This window comes from Drosophila biarmipes, unplaced genomic scaffold (genome assembly GCF_025231255.1).
Source record: "Drosophila biarmipes strain raj3 unplaced genomic scaffold, RU_DBia_V1.1 ptg000013l, whole genome shotgun sequence".
NCBI classification, from domain to species: domain Eukaryota; kingdom Metazoa; phylum Arthropoda; class Insecta; order Diptera; family Drosophilidae; genus Drosophila; species Drosophila biarmipes.
In genome coordinates, this window is record NW_026114532.1 from 247,947 (window position 1) to 266,954 (window position 19,008).

Consider the following 19,008-nt stretch of genomic DNA (forward strand, 5'->3'; position numbering starts at 1 on the left):
GGAGCGATAGTGCCGTGTGCAAAAGGGAGTAACGGGACGCCGCCGGACTTTGGACGCGGCCGTGAGCTATGGACCAAGAGAGAAGGTACCACATCTCGGCAGCGGAGCGGCACACAAGCATGCCATATGCATCACGCGAATCAGCGGGACGGCAGCATCAGGCTTGACGTCAGCGGGAAGCAGTGCGTGAAGGACAAGAGGGTCAAACAGGAGTCGCGGATTTTGAACCCGGTGTGGAGAGTTTCGGCGGCTGTGCGCAAAAGGGGAAAAACGGTTCCCGGAGTCAGTTAACTACGGTCAGTCGAGCAGGATCAGTCAATTTCGGTCAATCAAAGAGTTAAGACAAGCTGTCGAACGAATACCAACCAAGCAAACTACGAGGGAGCCACAACAAGACGAGTCGTCGAAAGCAGCGCCGTGGCCTACAAGAAGCAAGATCGCTACGTTGAGACGTTCGGGATTGGGATCCCTGTTACATACATTCTAACGAATCTCGCGGTTCTTTTACTCTACTAGTAACGGATGTAATAAAGCTGGTTTGGCGATAAGATCTCAATTTGCTGTTAATTTATTTACCAATGAGTTTCGAAGGTAAATGTATTTTGTCAAAGCAAGCGACAATCAACGATAGAAATTGCTAGAGTCGAGTGCTCTTGGTTCGTTTCTTTTTGCCCCCTGTTCCTTACCTGGAAAGACTATATGACTATAATATTTACGTATGCAATCTGCATCTATAAAAAAGCGTTAGTCTCAGAAATGTATTTATATGATACAAGATTGGGCATTTTACCAAAACGGGTTATAGAAAATACATAAATTTAAATCATAGTATGAAGAGGTTTACTAATGGTAACCACCAAAAACCTGCATAAGGCGAAAGACAATGAAATATGTAGTGTTTTTTCAAAGTCAAAACAAATCAAATACTTAAAATATATTTTAAAATACATTTTATAATTAAATGAAAATTCTTTAACATTTGAGGAACTTAATCTTGTGGGATCTATCAATAAGAGACATGCGGAAATCTTTTGCTTGTGAGGAGTCGTTTCACCCCTCACAAATAGCGCAACTTCAACAACATCGGCAGCCAGCAACAACAACAACAGCAGCCAGCGCCGCCAACAACTCCCAAAGGCGTTGCCAACAACAACAGCAGCCAGCGGCAATAGCAATAGCAACAGCAGCCGCCAGCAATAGCAACAGCAGCCTGCGCCAACAACAACAGCAGCTAAAAACAAGACAAAACCCTCGCGCATAATTTTTAAAAACTTTGTACATTTCACTTAATATGTAAGCTTAACGAAAATTAGGAGGATTTGTAGTTACATTAGTACAGAAGAATTATCTTAGCTAAGCTTTCCCCCTCCGTTCTCGCAGCAGCAGTAGCGACACACACACACATCCACCATGAGAGCAACGAAATATTTACCACGAAAAGTACAGCGCCGCATAGGAGCAAGCGAGAGAGGACATGCGATCGAGGAGGGAAACAACCCCCGAAAATTGGCACGCGCCAAGGGAAGAGCGAGAGAAAAGGAGTACCGAAACTTCGACAAGTGGAAAAAACCCAGAGCAGCCAAAAACTTGAACAAAACGCGGCGGCAAAGCTTGACTAGGTCTCTTTTGGAAAACACGGCACATCGGACCAGAAGGACGAGCAGGTCACTTTGGAAAGCGCGGCGCAGAATCAGGGGACTCTTGCAAAGGCGGCGGACGGGATCAGAAGTGCGAGCAGAGCAAATTCATGTTGACAAAAAGAGTCTTTTGTCTTCGGAGTGCAGTGACTGGTGCCAAGTGACCCAGGAAGGAGTTAACTTAGACGACCTCGAGAAGAGTGTGCCGGCCCAGGACCAGCGGCAGAGCACCTGGAGTCACGCGTGTGCGTGTGCGAGAGAGCAAGACGGGTGAGTGAGTGGAGTAAACCGCATTTTGGCCAGCGAGAGTCCCGTGCAATGAGAAATTTCTCGAAGGCCTCGATGCGGCTTCGCCCAGAGTAGGCTAGAATTTATAAACCATGACATAACCTAACCCGTTAGCCTGGGAGCACTGAGAAAAACATGAACCAAGAAGTAAAAATGCTCTAACAAATGAAAAAAAAAATAAAACATTTCTCGCCTGATTTTAATACAACTCGTAGGAAAAGAATACAATCAAGCTGGCCACGCATAAATATGGATATTCTAAGATAAATGCCTAGATTTTAGGTCATAAATTCTGCCCTAGGGAAAAGTTGTCCATAATCGATCCCCTCTCACTCGGCCTTCTCGTAGCGAATGCTATGAGCATGGCCCAAATGAGCGTTACCGCTTACCCTTTTCACTCTGCTACAGACACCGAATAAACTATTTCTCTCACTCCGTACCCCGTTGGCTGGTACTCTACATCTCACGCCAGCAGACTGATTTTCGTCTTAGACCTTTTTGTCCTATATCTTTACAAATATTTTCGGTAAAGAGACCCTGGCGGGACTGAGTATATCCCAGCCTACGAGACTTCTTTACATGTTTTTGCTTTTGATTCGAAGAATAAAATCCGGTATATTATATAATTTTTATACCCGTAACTCGTAGAGTGAAAGGGTATACTAGATTCGTCGGAAAGTATGCAACAGGTAAAAGGAAGCGTTTCCGACCCGATCGGTGGTGCAATGTACGAGTATATAATATGTCCATCGAATCAATCTATGCTAAAGTGAACTTATGCATAACCAATGGCAAATAGCCTCATATAATACAACCAAAACACAAGTGAAAATCAAAAACATTGGAAGCATTCAAAAATTCATTGAAATACCTTTAAAGCAAGTGAATCGATATTGCTGATCCTGACAAACAATTAGCGAAGACCATCTCAAGACCAGCACCTTTCTTAAAGCATACATATATAAATACTTATGCAGTCCAAACAGTTTTTTTATAGACTGTTATTAATATTAATCAGCCTTAAAGTTGTATGTACAATTACAAGAGCCCTCTGAGCGACGTCGTGAATAGTCAGCGTTTTGATGATGTGCGCACCTCACCGGTGGTAAATTCGATACTCTCCGCTAATAAAAGTAATTGTCAAGTAGAATTATTACATATGCTTTAGCCAACTTTATATTGCTTATCTACGCCATATGCCGACATGCCTGTATATTAATCAATAAATTTATAATGTGAAAATGAAATCGAAACAATGTTGTGCTTGAATTTTAACATGGGGGTGTGCTCATGTAAGAAAAGGAGTAGGTCAAAAACAATAACAATGACTTTCGACGGGCAACCTTGACAATAGGGGACTGTATTGCGCGCCCCGCGACGATCCATTGGCACACGAATGTGCGAAGGGGAGGGAATATGGTCGAAAAACAGCTCGATCGTATTGCAAAAATCTGACAGCTGAGCTTGTGGGGCAGTGTGGATTGACGAACTTTACACAGTAATATTATTTTTCCAGGCACTTAAAATTTTTATTCTCGTTGGAGAGGAGAGGGGCTTACCAAAACCCCACGACCCGAATACGACATAGCTTTTGCCGGAAAAAATGGTGCATGACCATCGAACGCCTCTTCCTCGGCCCAAGTTCTTTTCAGGACTCAGGTCCTTTTCAGGACGTATGTGTTAAGGCATCATTGCCATTACCGTTACTTTGTTTCTGATTATAGATAAGGCAGAATAAAACCAGTAACTCTCTCTGGCATAATTCCCCACGGCTATTTCAGTTGATTCCCGCCATCTTACTTATTTATGACATTTTACATTTTTTTATGAGAAAGCTGCGATCTTCATTTTACGATTTCCTCCTTTAATGGATTTGATTCAAAACTTACAATTTGTTTAATTAAATTTTCTACATTTAACATTGTATTGCTTGTTATTGCCTGATGGTTTGTTCTTGAGGCGAATTCATGTAAAGTTGAAGGTTCTGACATTTTGAAAATTTTTAAGAAATCAGAATTCAAGTCGTCCACTTAGATTTTATATTTGATTTTTGTACAAATTTCTTTAAGAATAATAATTATTTTAAAAAAAAGTATCACTCACTAATCGTCCTCCTTATTTTTCTTATCGTTGTTTTTTAATCCTGTTGGGGTCTTCCTTCTATCTTTGGTTATACCCGTTACTCGTAGAGTAAAAGGGTATACTAGATTCGTCGAAAAGTATGTAACAGGGAGAAGGAAGGGATTCCGACGCCATAAAGTACATATATTCTTGATCAGGATCACTAGCCAAAACGATCTATCCATTGCCTTTCTGTGTGTCCGTTCGTATGAACGCTGAGATCTCGGAAACTATAAGAGCTAGAATATTTATACTTGGCATTCAGATTCCTGGGCTTCCTGCGCAAGGCAAGTTTGTTTCAGCGGGCCACGCCTACCCTAACGCCCAAAATCCGCGAAAATCTGTAGCGCCTACAGTTTTGATAAATGTAAATGTAATCTGTATTTGTCTCATCAATACCTAAACTTTTTAAAGTGGGGTCTTTCTTCTTCTCCAGTGCTTACTCTTGTCTAGGGATTGTCCTTCGTCCTTTTTTCTTTAAATGCCTTTTCTTTTAATCTATATATATAAAAGAAAGTCGTGTTAAACTACCACTTATAACTCAAGAACGGCAGAACAGATTTGGCTGAAAATTGGTAGGGAGGTAGCTTAGAGCCAGGAGACGGACATAGGATACTTTTTATCCCGTTCGACAGCGTTCCTCTGTGACTTGACATGAAACGTCAGTCACTATAAAACGTGGTATAACAAAAAAGAATCAGAATTGGAATAACAAAACGCAAATGACAGCTATGTAATTGACGTAAAATGACAGCTATGTAATGACGTATGGATGACAATTTGATATTTGTAAGAAATCAATATTAAAACTATTTCTATTAAATAAATAATTAACAAGTGAATTGAATTGAAGTGAAGTTTAATTAATAATGCCGCGACCAAGACGATCGAATCTTTCCCGACAAAGCCGTAATGCAAGAAGAATACAAAATACTGCAAATGAAAGGACTGAAGAAGAACAAGAAATTGCACGTGAACAGCGCCGCAATAGTATGGCTCGACTTCGTGCTTCTCAATCACGAGAGCAAAGTGAAGCAGCCCGTGAAACAGCTCGGTTGGCAATGCAGAATCGTCGAGCGAACAACAGAAGTCAACAAATAGATAATTTGCGACGCAGAACAAGATATTTAGCTGATTTGAATCGAGCTGCGTTTCGATACGATTGCAGCAATGATTACAGCTTGCATCCTAGCGTTTGCATTGGGCAAATGGACGTTGTTTGCAAGTATTGTGGTGCATTAAAGTTTTCCGGAGAAACGCCTGGATTATGCTGCGCTAATGGTAAAGTGAAATTGCCAGTGTTGACTCCGCCACATGAGCCATTGTATTCATTGCTTTGCGGCGAAACACAAGAATCACTCCACTTTCTTGCAAATACTCGAAAATACAATAGTTGTTTCCAAATGACGTCATTTGGGGCAGACATTATCGAAGAAGGAGGTTTTAATCCGACATTTAAGGTATTTATTTTTGTACTTACATAGAATGTAGTTAAAGAATAACTTATGTTTATCTATTGGTATGTGTTATACTACTCTCCTACAGAAAAAGTGTAGTGTTATAACCCAGCTAATACTGTCTGGTTTTTATTTTGTAGATACAAGGACAGATTCACCATCGAATTGGATCATTACTACCTTTCGAAGATACACAGAATAAATTTTTACAAATATATTTCATGGGCAACATGGAAGAACAACTTGATCGACGACTGGGGATCAATGCAGGAATGAAGCGAGAAATTCTTCAAGACTTGCAGTGTCTGCTTCATGAACATCATGATCAGGTTGGTCGGAACAAAGTTCGCCGGGTCAGCTAGTTTTTAATATTTTTTTGTTAATCTTTGTTTCTAAACATTTTTTAATTAAATTTTTGTTCACAATTGTTAATTGTTTCGATCAATTTTATTAACATTTTTTAATTTTTATATTTTCCGAGCAGTGAATTTATGTTATGATCACTATTTTGTAATTTGAGATTTAAGGAGATTATTTAATTAATTATTATTAATTAATTTACCAACACAAGCTTTATATTTACGTCGGTTGTATCGAGTTATTGGGAATGCAAGATTCCCTTTTCACTTTAAAACTTTTTTAGTATTTATTTTAAAGCTTTGTTTAAGAATTTTTTCAGTCATATGGCTTCAATTAAGTTTGCTACTAGTAAATAAATAATTCAAATTTTTTTTTATTTTTAAGAATCACTTTTTCACTATTACAATATGACACATTATTTAGGGGTCGAATTTATCTAATTCACTGCTCTTATACTTTTTCTTAATTTGTTCTATCAATTATCAAACCCCGGCTTAAGATATTTATCCCCAAAAATGAATAGTAGTCGGAGAATGGGATGATTTAATTTGCCAATTAAATTTGAAGTGCAATCTTGGCCGGAAATTTGGTGTTTACATCAGGGACCGCTTTGGAAATCTTTTTGTTTATGTTAGTGGACTCGGGGATCTTTTGTTTATGTTAAAGGATTTTGGGCTCGCTTGGGATTCCGATGCTTACAATATCGGCTTGGATGTTTACAGCATCCGTTTGATGCGGACTGGCTGACAAAAATAGCTGACCAGGGATTTATCTTGGGTCTGTCAGAGTTATTTGGAAATAAGCTCTCGGCTCAAAGTTGTTTATAAATTGCGTAAGCGCCCCTGAAGAATGTGTCATATAACTTACATTGCCTTTAAGGAAAACAAGCATTTTAGTTAGAAAACAATAGAAATATCTTTCAAATAGATATTATGAGCCCAATTACCCAATTAGTTAGATAACATCAAATAATCAGTTTTATTAAGTATTTTGTTGGGAAATCTAAAAAAGTTAAGTTTATAATATTTCAATTATAAGGAAGAAAATGTAGTTAATACTAGTACTATCTATAACTATAGTGATGTACAAAGGAAATTTTTACAGTGGTGAGACCTAAGCCTGTTTAATTAATGGAAAAATCATTTAGGATAGAAAAGAATAGAAATATCTTTCAAATAGATAATACGGGCCCATCTGTGTTGCTGGGGTGAGCTATTCTGGCAACCTTCATTATTATGTAACTTCTACTTCGCCGGCGAAAAATATGCCAGATGATGAGGAGAGGAGAATACTTATATTACCCAATTAATAAGAGAACATCAAACAATCAGATTTATTAAGTATTTTGATGGGAACTATACGTATTGAAGTTTATAATATTTATATTATTTGGAAGGAAGAAAATATAGGTAATCACTAGTAACAATTAAATAATTGAATTTCCAAAAAGCATTTGCATGCTGAAGGAGGTTATGTTATATGTTAAAAAACACAAAAGATATATTTTTACCCTTGCAGAGGGTATAATGATTTCAGTCAGAAGTTTGCAAGAAGAAAAAACAACATCTGTATACTTGTATCGTTTCTCAAATTTCGACTTGTAAGAATATTCTTCCCATCTTTGCATTTTTTAGTCCCATTTACTTTCTAGATCTGAGAAAAAAGAAATAGCTTTTAACACAATTTTTGCGATCAACTTTTCGCTTCTTTCCCTTTATCCGGTTGATATTGATAATGTCAGTAATTTTTAAACAAGGGATAGATCATTTAGGTGTTGGTACAAGCATTTATTTGATGAACAATTTTGACACAAACTTACTTTTTTTGTGTAGTTTTTCCTCTTTTAAGCAAGTTTCTAGAGTTGAATATCGTTTTTTTCGACAATCATGTTTTTGTATCTTTAAGTCCTTGAATATTTTAATCATTAAGGGAAAAGAAATTACCTAATTTAGTTTAAAAAAAAGGAGTAAATACATATGTACATATAGGATAGTACTGAAATAAAATTGACTGATGGTATCCGGCGACATTCCCCGCCCCTTAAAAGAGCAACGAAACGCTCAAGCCCCAATTTGCTCAAAACGTGTGGGGTCTTAATCTGAATATCAGCCACTCCAAATTTGGATGGTTTTTGTCCACATGGACCATCCAAATTCTGCCAGGTTGAATGTCGGTTCAGGTTTGAGCCGTTTTGAATTAGCCTAAAATAGTTAAAATTAGTTTTTTCTGTTGCTTTAAACACGTCAGGTGCTGCCGCTGTCGTAAATTGTGGGCTCTGATACAGACATCAAGGATCACCCAATTAGCAGTGGCGTTGAAGTTAGCACTTCTTCGTCATTTAGGTCTTTCGCTAAGGGTTGAGGGATTGCTTCCACGGATCGCGATCGCCTGAAGCTCTTCGTAAGTAAGTCCGGTATTGGCCAAGCTTTTGACCATTAAACTTTTCATGGACTTCACTGCGGCTTCCCAAAAGCCTCCAAAGTGGAGAGCAGGTATAAACTAAAACTGTAGTCCGATGATGCTGCTGAGTGTATCGCCCTTTGACGAGTTGGCTTGCCGCTGCTTAAAGTCTTCAAGTTGCGATCGTGTGGAGTAGTTGCAATTGATTTTTTTGTATAATGACTCTGGTAGTTGTGAGTTTTCCATTAGGCGAGGGCTTTAATAATGACAATGGGTGCGTCGTCAAACAAACTTTAGAACTTCTTCTGTGGCTATTACAGACCAAATTTCATGTAGCAGAATTCCGATTAAGGCAATCGGTTCAGCATGCAAATGCTGGCGATGCAGCTATTCAAGAAAATCCTAATCCTTTAAAAGCAGCAATTTGTCGTCGAATGAAATGGATACCATGACTTAACGACCTTCTACGAGTTAAGGGTCGTTCCATTACTAACCAGGAACGGAATATATTTTGAAAAATTCAGCTTTTCTTGTTTGTTTGTCTAAAGACCTTTAGTTGAATGTGTGATAAAATCCGCTTGAATAAATTTTGCAATTTAGATGCCAACATATAAACGGCATCATGTACAAGCCATCTTCTGTTGACTCAACGTTTCTAAAAATAAGCATCACGAAAGCTAGGACCCGCAGAATGCGCCAATAGGATTCAAATCTTTTGATTACGTCATGAATTGGATTTTCGGAATTACCAATATTTCTGCACTTTAGGTCTGTCCTCTAGTTTCACTTCGCTAACCTAAAAGTTTCGCTCGTGTTGAGGATATATAGAATCTTTAAAGTCAGATGCTGGGCTGCGTCAAGCGTTAATGATTTCAAAAGAAAACATTTTTGAAATATTTTTGTCCAACGTGTGCCCATTCTGTGTCCATCTTCCAACTTCGAAACAATTAATATGCGTCGCGAAATTCCGGCAGCGCATCAAGATAGCCTAATTGGTAGATTTAGATTTTTAATGAAATTGAAGCATATTTTGATGACAAGTGTGTGTTTCTATGAATGTCGATTATTTGAAGGTTGTCAATTTTAACTTTGAAGTTGATCATCCAATCTTAAATGGTGTATCAATAACTTTTGAATCAATATTATGCACCGATTCAGAACTGGAGATGCAAGCCCTTGCACAACGTTAGGTTAAACTATACTCCACGTATAGTCAACAGAAACAACTTGTTGTGGACCCAATGTATTCATGAGACAAATACATTTTAGTTAACATTATTTTCTGTCACAAAAGCTGTGGCCGTCCCAGTTTTGGGCGGTTTGTGGGCGTTAGAAAGGGCAAGGCACCCTGCTGAAACAGGGAAGCCCAGGAATCTTTATGCCAAGTCCCACTCCTCTGGCTTTTATGGTTTCCGAGATCTCAGCGTTCATAGGGACGGGCGGACGGACGGAGGAAAAGAAGGACAGACGGACATGGCTATATCAACACAACTAATGATTCTGACCCAGGATATATATTCGAGTAACGGGTATAATAAAGCTGATTTGGCGACAAGGTCTCATTTTGCTATTTGCTGATCAAGAATATATATACTTTAAGGGGTCGGAAACGTTTCCTTCTACCTGTTACATACATTCTAACGAATCTCGCGGTTCTTTTACTCTATATACTAGTAAAGGGTATAATAAAGCTGGTTTGGCGATAATGTCTCAATTTGCTGTTAATTTATTTACCAATGATTTTCGAAGGTAATGGTACTTTGTCAAAGCAAGTGACAATCAGCGATAACAATTGCTAGAGTCGAGTGCTCTTGGTTCGTTTCTTGTTGCCCCCTTTTCCTTACCTGGAAAGACTATATGACTATAATATTTACGTATGCAATCTGCATCTATAAAAAAGCGTTAGTTTCAGAAATGTATTTATATGATACAAGATTGGGCATTTTACCAAAACGGGTTATAGAAAATACATAAATTTAAATCATAGTATGAAGAGGTTTACTAATGGTAACCACCAAAAACCTGCATAAGGCGAAAGACAATGAAATATTTATTTTTTCAAAGTCAAAACAAATCAAATACTTAAAATATATTTTAAAGTACATTTAATACTTAAATGGATGTCTTAAAAATTCTTTAACATTTGAGGAACTTAGTCTTATGGGATCTATCTATAAGAGACATGCGGAAATCTTTCGCTTTTGCTTTTGATTCGAATAATAAAATCCGGTGTATTATATAATTTTTATACCCGTAACTCGTAGACTGAAAGGGTATACTAGATTCGTCGGAAACTATGCAACAGGTAAAAGCGTTTCCTACAGTAATTATGATATGATCAAAATTTTACCTGAATTGTGTTTATCTAATCAATACCTATCAACTGAACTAAAAAAATGTGCCATGCCCACTTTAACGAGCACAAACGGCTTGAACGCTCAAATCTGTCTGCCGCCCACATATAATCTACTGAAATAGGCGGTAGGTGTCGCCCTAAAATATCGCTTTGCTGGTTATATATCTCCATTTCCCATTTGCTATCTTAAGCTGAGTAACGGGTATCTGATAGTCAATGCACTTGTTCTTCCTTGCTTTAAGATTATTTTCCCAGGGAAAAAATCCAGCTCACTAGATTTATTAAAAAAATTGCTTAGTCGTGTAAGTCTGTGTAAAAGGTGCGCTTACCAACTCCATTTCTTCCAATCTTCTTCATATAGTACAAGGGTATTTACAACCGCTACGCTGTTTTGTCATGGACCCCTTACTTTGCCGTGAAAATGCCCGAATATTAAGCTAAGATCTTAAAAGGGGAAATCGGGGAAAGTTAACCGTCCATCAGTCTTGGACCGCGACGCTGTTTTGTCATGGACCCGTTAATTTGCCGTGAAAATGACCGGAAATTAAGCTAAGATCTTAAAAGGGGAATTCGGGGAAAGTTAACCCTCCATCAGTTTTGGACAAGGAAGTTTGTGACCGACATACGAAAGGGAAATCATTATTTAATAGAAATTACTTAAAGTGGAGTTTTTAAGAAAGAAAAGAGTATTTAGTGGTTGGTCCGAAGCAGTTTAAAGTCATGCAAGGAGGCAGAATCGTCGTGTAGTTTTTTTTTAAGAGGTGCATTTCGGTCGTGGATTTTTAAAATGGTTTTGAGTTTTGATTCGCATTATTTTTATATTGTCATTAAATTTCCCGCAGATAGCCGTTATCGTCTCAGCGAAAGCGCTTTCGTAGATGGATGTTCCTGTATTTAAAAGATGAGAAGAAAACTCAAGGCGGTATAAAGAGTTTAAGAAAAAAACCTAATCACACCGCATCCAAATGACCGGCAATCAGGCAGATCGAGATGTCAAGATCTCTCCTTTTGGCTTTTTAATGTAAGTTTTATTTTTATTTAATTCGTATTCCTTGCACCTTCAATTATACAAGGTAAGAATTTAAATTGAATTTCCGCCACAACGAAAGAATAGCTATCGCCAAGTTTTGTGCAGATGTCAATTGTAATTTAAAGTTTCATGAATGCATTTCACTAAGCCTATCTCATTGAATCGTACCCTTATTTAAATTATACAATCCTGCATGTTTAGTACTAGGATATGTGCCCACATTTATTTAATTCCTTAGCTGGTAATAAAACGTTTATAATAAACTAAGTTAGCAGTCTGATGCCGCAGCTTGATGGATTCCGGGGTAGGGTAACTTGCATTCGAATGGATCGTTCGGACGTATGGAAAGGAACGACCAATGGTTGGGTGGGTATTAAGGGACCTCGAGCAGATCTAGTGAGGTCCGAGTTTATCTTGTCCAGCACGCGAGATAAGATTTCGATTACCCTTAATAATAGGCGCTTTATGGGGTTTAGCATTTACATCCACTTCCAGAGCCGACAGCCAGCAGAGTATACCCGCGTGCACTTGATTCCCATCGTACCACCATGGTACCACCTGCGCCTGAATTTGTTTGAATGTGGAATCGTTACAATATAAGTTGCCAGCGTTGAAGAAGCGTTAAGTCGTCAACATGACTTACCCAAGATCTTCGTGACATCTTTGGTTTCAACTTAATTGTGCTTCTTTTGGCAAAACCTTCGGGATATTTTCGGTATCAACTTGCTTTTTCCCATTTGGTAAATTCTTGTTCCGCCTTTGAGAGTATCCGGATGACCTCTGATTCCTTAAGTTGGAGTTCTAAAACATCCGATCCGGTAAGAAGTTGTGATGAGTTAAATAACTCTACACAAATCCCAGCAGCAGATGGCAAGTCGCTCACCAGGTACGCGGCGAATTCGCGTAGTGGCGGCGCGGCGAAGAGCGGTTGGAGAGCAAGAGAGTTTGGAGACAATGGAGTTTGGAGAGAAAGAGGGTTTGGAGACAAAGAGAGTTTGGAGACCAAGAATGGATAAGGTGGGAGACTTGGCGGGCGGAGCGATAGTGCCGTGTGCAAAAGGGAGTAACGGGACGCCGCCGGACTTTGGACGTGGACCGAGCTATGGACCGAGAGAGAAGGTGCCACATCTCGGCAGCGGAGCGGCTCACAAGCATGCCATATGCATCACGCGAATCAGCGGGACGGCAGCATCAGGCTTGACATCGGCGGGAAGTAGTGCGTGAAGGACAAGAGGGTCAAACAGGAGTCGTGGATTTTGAACCCGGTGTTGAGAGTTTCGGCGGCCGTGCGCAAAAGGGGAAAAACGGTTCCCGGAGTCAGTTAATTACGGTCAGTCGAGCAGGATCAGTCAATTTCGGTCAATCAAAGAGTTAAGACAAGCTGTCGAACGAATACCAACCAAGCAAACTACGAGGGAGCCACAACAAGACGAGTCGTCGAAAGCAGCGCCGTGGGAGCCTACAAGAAGCAAGATCGCTACGTTGAGACGTTCGGGATTGGGATCCCTGTTACATACATTCTAACGAATCTCGCGGTTCTTTTACCCTACTAGTAACGGATGTAATAAAGCTGTTTTGGCGATAGAAATTGCTAGAGTCGAGTGCTCTTGGTTCGTTTCTTTTTGCCCCCTGTACCTTACCTGGAACGACTATATGACTATAATATTTACGTATGCAATCTGCATCTATAAAAAAGCGTTAGTCTCAGAAATGTATTTATATGATACAAGATTGGGCATTTTACCAAAACGTGTTATAGAAAATACATAAATTTAAATCATAGTATGAAGAGGTTTACTAATGGTAACCACCAAAAACCTGCATAAGGCGAAAGACAATGAAATATGTAGTGTTTTTTCAAAGTCAAAACAAATCAAATACTTAAAATATATTTTAAAATACATTTTATAATTAAATGAAAATTCTTTAACATTTGAGGAACTTAATCTTGTGGGATCTATCAATAAGAGACATGCGGAAATCTTTTGCTTGTGAGGAGTCGTTTCACCCCTCACAAATAGCGCAACTTCAACAACATCGGCAGCCAGCAACAACAACAACAGCAGCCAGCGTCGCCAACAACTCCCAAAGGCGTTGCCAACAACAACAGCAGCCAGCGGCAATAGCAACAGCAGCCTGCGCCAACAACAACAGCAGCTAAAAACAAGACAAAACCCTCGCGCATAATTTTTAAAAACTTTGTACATTTCACTTAATATGTAAGCTTAACGAAAATTAGGAGGATTTGTAGTTACATTAGTACAGAAGAATTATCTTAGCTAAGCTTTCCCCCTCCGTTCTCGCAGCAGCAGTAGCGACACACACACACATCCACCATGAGAGCAACGAAATATTTACCACGAAAAGTACAGCGCCGCATAGGAGCAAGCGAGAGAGGACATGCGATCGAGGAGGGAAACAACCCCCGAAAATTGGCACGCGCCAAGGGAAGAGCGAGAGAAAAGGAGTACCGAAACTTCCACAAGTGGAAAAAACCCAGAGCAGCCAAAAACTTGAACAAAACGCGGCGGCAAAGCTTGACTAGGTCTCTTTTGGAAAACACGGCACATCGGACCAGAAGGACGAGCAGGTCACTTTGGAAAGCGCGGCGCAGAATCAGGGGACTCTTGCAAAGGCGGCGGACGGGATCAGAAGTGCGAGCAGAGCAAATTCATGTTGACAAGTAGAGTCTTTTGCCTTCGAAGTGCGAAAAGTGGTGCAGTCCAGTGACTGGTGCCAAGTGACCCAGGAAGGAGTTTACCTAGACGACCTCGAGAAGAGTGTGCCGGCCCAGGACCAGCGGCAGAGCACCTGGAGTCACGCGTGTGTCTGTGCGAGAGAGCGAGACGGGTGAATGAGTGGAGTGAACCGCATTTTGGCCAGCGAGAGTCCCGTGCAATGAGAAATTTCTCGAAGGCCTCGATGCGGCTTCGCCCAAGTAGGCTAGAATTTATAAACCATGACATAACCTAACCCGTTAGCCTGGGAGCACTGAGAAAAACATGAACCAAGAAGTAAATATGCTCTAACAAATGAAAAAAAAAATAAAACATTTCTCGCCTGATTTTAATACAACTCGTAGGAAAAGAATACAATCAAGCTGGCCACGCATAAATATGGATATTCTAAGATAAATGCCTAGATTTTAGGTCATAAATTCTGCCCTAGGGAAAAGTTGTCCATAATCGATCCCCTCTCTCTCGGCCTTCTCGTAGCGAATGCTATGAGCATGGCCCAAATGAGCGTTACCGCTTACCCTTTTCACTCTGCTACAGACACCGAATAAACTATTTCTCTCACTCCGTACCCCGTTGGCTGGTACTCTACATCTCACGCCAGCAAACTGATTTTCGTCTTAGACCTTTTTGTCCTATATCTTTACAAATATTTTCGGTAAAGAGACCCTGGCGGGACTGAGTATATCCCTATACTCTCTCCCTACGAGACTTCTTTACATGTTTTTGCTTTTGATTCGAAGAATAAAATCCGGTATATTATATAATTTTTATACCCGTAACTCGTAGAGTGAAAGGGTATACTAGATTCGTCGGAAAGTATGCAACAGGTAAAAGGAAGCGTTTCCGACCCCATAAAGTATATATATTCTTGATCAGGATCACTAGCCGAGTCGATCTAGCCATGTCTGTCTTTCCGTATGAACGCTGAGATCTCGTAAACTATAAGAGCTAGAACTGGCTTACTTGCAGATACCTGGGCTTCCTGCGCAGCACAAGTTTGTTTCACCGGGGTGCCACGTCCACCCTTACGCCCACAATCCGTGAAAATCTGTAGCGCCTACAGTAATTATATGATGAAAATTGTACCTGAATTGTGTTTGTCTAATCAATACCTATCAACTAAACTAAAAAAAAATGTGCCATGCCCACTTTAACGAGCACAAACGGCTTGAATGCTTAAATGTGTCTGCCGCCCATATATAATATACTGAAATAGGCGGTAGGTGTCGCCCTAAAATATCGCTTTGCTGGTTATATATCTCCATTTCCCATTTGCTATCTTAAGCTGAGTAAAGGGTATCTGATAGTCGATGCACTTTTTCTTCCTTGTTTTAAGATTATTTTCTCAGGGAGAAATAGTAACTATGCATTTTGGCGAGCTCACTGCATTTATTTAAAACATTGCTTAGTCGTATATGTCTGTGTAAAAGGTGCGCTCACCAACTATATTTCTTCCAATCTTCTTCATATAGTACAAGGGTATTTAGAATTTTATTAACATAATACAATTTTATACAATTCAGTATTTTAAGTATCTAGTATTGTATTAATTTTATTATGATCGTTGCTCTCCAGCCTGCTTAGTCTAGTTTTTCACCTCATACTCCACCCGAATTGTGGTATCAGAGTTGGTCTTTTCCATTTTGGCAGCATAGGTGACCAGAGGTGAACTATTTTCTATAAGTGTCCAATCCGTAAAATTTAGCGCGAGTGACTAAGTACGGCCTGTTTTACGTTTGGCGTCAGCGAAAAATAAGAAAATATAGTCAGAAAGTTAGCTGCGGATTAGGGTTAGTTAAAGAGATCGAAATATTCGGGGTCTAGAGAGTAATGTTAAGCGTATTCGGCAGCTACTGGCCCGTCCGCACAAGGTCTTCAGCGGCCGCAGTTTGTTCGAGCGAAATCTACGAAAGTCGGAATCTGTGAAGCTGCCGAAAAAACTGGGCCGAGAAGCAGAGGAAAATCTTCGCTCAGGGTCTCGCCAGTAGCGTTTGCATTTGGGCGACGTATATATTAATTTCGTTTGCTTTAGTTCTGAAGCAAAATCTTTTTCTTGAGTCTTATTTCGAGCGACAGCGAGAGGGCAGTTACTTGATCGCTAGAGACGTCGGTCCGTCCCGGAACCGCGGCGCTGTTTTGTCATGGACCCGTTAATTTGCCGTGAAAATTCCCGAAAATTAAGATAAGATCTTAAAAGGGGAAGTCGGGAAAGTTGACCCTCCATCAGTTTTTGACAAGGAAGTTTGTGACCGGCTACATTCGGACATAACCTTCAGAACGGATGAGAAAAGTGTGAAAGACATACGAAAGGGAAATCATTATTTAATAGAAATAACTTTAAGTGGAATTTTTAAGATGGAAAAGAGTATATAGTGGTTGATCGAAGCAGTTTAAAGTCATGCAAGAAGGCAGAATCGTCGTCTAGTCATACCCTTGCAAAGGGTTTCAGTCAGAAGTTTGCAAAGCAGTGAAGGAGACGTTTCCGACCCCGTAAAGTATATATATTCTTGATCAGCGTCACAAGACGAATTAGTTCTGAATTTCGAATTTAATTTTATTAAAATCGGACGACTATATCATATAGCTCTCATAGGAACGATCGGATAATTGGTGGGAAATAATTTGAAACAAATTATAGCTTTGGGGCTTTTTGACATATTATCTTATAATATTGGGAACATAAATTTTTATAATTTTAAGAATTTCGAATTCAATTTAATAAAATTTTTGAATATTTATATTTTAACTGCACGGGAATACAAACTTTGGCTTGCCGAAGTTAACATCCCTTCTTGTTTTTTTAAGAGGTGCATTTCGGTCTTGGAATTTCTAAATGGTTTTCAGTTTCGATTCGCATTATTTTTATATTGTCTTTAAATTTTCTCCATAAAGCCGCTATCGTCTCAGCGAAAGCGCTTTCGTAGATGGATGTTCATGTAAGCGGTGAGTGCCTCAAATTTTGTTTTTAAAAGATGAGAAGAAAACTCTAGGCGGTATAAAGAGTCGAAGAAAAAAACCTAATCACACCGCACCCAAATGACCTGCAATCAGGCAGATCGAGATGTCAAGATCTCTCCTTTTGGCTTTTTAATGTAAGTTTTATTTTTATTTAAATCGTATACCTTGCATCTTCAATTATACAAGGTTAGAATTTAAATTGAATTTCCGCCACAATAAAAGAATAGCTATCGCCAAGTTTTGTGCTGATGTCAATTGCACGCGAGATAAGATTTCGATTACCCTTAATAATAGTCGCTTTATGGGGTTAAGCATTTACATCCACTTCCAGAGCCGACAGCCAGCAGAGTATACCCGCGTGCACTTGATTCCCATCGTACCACCATGGTACCACCTGCGCCTGAATTTGTTTGAATGTGGAATCGTTACAATATAAGTTGCCAGCGTTGAAGAAGCGTTTAGTCGTGAGCATGACTTACCCAAGATCTTCGTGACATATTTGGTTTCAACTTAATTGTGCTTCTTTTGGCAAAACCTTCGGGATATTTTCGGTATCAACTTGCTTTTTCCCATTTGGTAAATTCTTGTTCCGCCTTTGAGAGTATCCGGATGACCTGTGATTCCTTAAGTTGGAGTTCTAAAACATCCGATCCGGTAAGAAGTTGTGATGAGTTAAATAACTCCACACAAATCCCAGCAGCAGATGGCCGGTCGCTCACCAGGTACGCGGCGAATTCGCGTAGTGGCGGCGCGGCGAGGAGCGGTTGGAGAACGTGAGAGTTTGGAGATCAAGGACGTAGAACGTGAGAGTTTGGAGAACGTGGGAATTTGGAGAGCAAGACAGTTTGGAGAGCAAGAGGGTTTAAAGACCAAGAATGGAGAAGGAGAAAGCGGAGTTCTGGCGGGCGGAGCGATAGTGCCGTGTGCAAAAGGGAGTAACGGGACGCCGCCGGACTTTGGACGCGGCCGTGAGCTATGGACCAAGAGAGAAGGTACCACATCTCGGCAGCGGAGCGGCACACAAGCATGCCATATGCATCACGCGAATCAGCGGGACGGCAGCATCAGGCTTGACGTCAGCGGGAAGCAGTGCGTGAAGGACAAGAGGGTCAAACAGGAGTCGCGGATTTTGAACCCGGTGTGGAGAGTTTCGGCGGCTGTGCGCAAAAGGGGAAAAACGGTTCCCGGAGTCAGTTAACTACGGTCAGTCGAGCAGGATCAGTCAATTTCGGTCAATCAAAGAGTTAAGACAAGCTGTCGAACGAATACCAACCAAGCAAACTACGAGGGAGCCACAACAAGACGAGTCGTCGAAAGCAGCGCCGTGGCCTACAAGAAGCAAGATCGCTACGTTGAGACGTTCGGGATTGGGATCCCTGTTACATACATTCTAACGAATCTCGCGGTTCTTTTACTCTACTAGTAACGGATGTAATAAAGCTGGTTTGGCGATAAGATCTCAATTTGCTGTTAATTTATTTACCAATGAGTTTCGAAGGTAAATGTATTTTGTCAAAGCAAGCGACAATCAACGATAGAAATTGCTAGAGTCGAGTGCTCTTGGTTCGTTTCTTTTTGCCCCCTGTTCCTTACCTGGAAAGACTATATGACTATAATATTTACGTATGCAATCTGCATCTATAAAAAAGCGTTAGTCTCAGAA

General features: G+C 40.1%; 3 protein-coding genes across 9 annotated transcripts in view; 2 read left to right on the plus strand and 1 right to left on the minus strand.

The window, feature by feature from the left end:
• The window catches only part of LOC122818947 (uncharacterized), a 129,739-nt gene that overhangs the window by 42,154 nt on the left and 68,577 nt on the right, over positions 1-19,008 (plus strand). The window contains exon 4 of one of the 7 annotated variants that reach the window (XR_007765227.1): positions 17,280-17,373. The exons of the other annotated variants lie outside the window; for them this stretch is intronic. The gene's annotated coding sequence lies outside the window, so the exon portion shown is untranslated. Of the gene's footprint in view, positions 1-17,279; positions 17,374-19,008 lie in introns of those variants that run through there. 7 annotated transcript variants of the gene reach the window in all.
• LOC108021921 (lachesin) overlaps positions 1-19,008 on the minus strand; it is a 570,948-nt gene that overhangs the window by 22,114 nt on the left and 529,826 nt on the right. Inside the window, exon 12 of the mRNA XM_050890018.1 lies at positions 15,828-16,112. The gene's annotated coding sequence lies outside the window, so the exon portion shown is untranslated. The remainder of the gene's footprint in view (positions 1-15,827; positions 16,113-19,008) is intronic.
• On the plus strand, positions 4,483-11,896 carry LOC127010480 (uncharacterized). The gene is made up of 3 exons (XM_044094612.2): positions 4,483-5,506; positions 5,644-5,832; positions 11,462-11,896. The coding sequence occupies exons 1-3, from the start codon at positions 4,916-4,918 to the stop codon at positions 11,495-11,497; spliced, it is 816 nt and encodes a 271-aa protein (XP_043950547.2). The 5' UTR covers positions 4,483-4,915; the 3' UTR covers positions 11,498-11,896.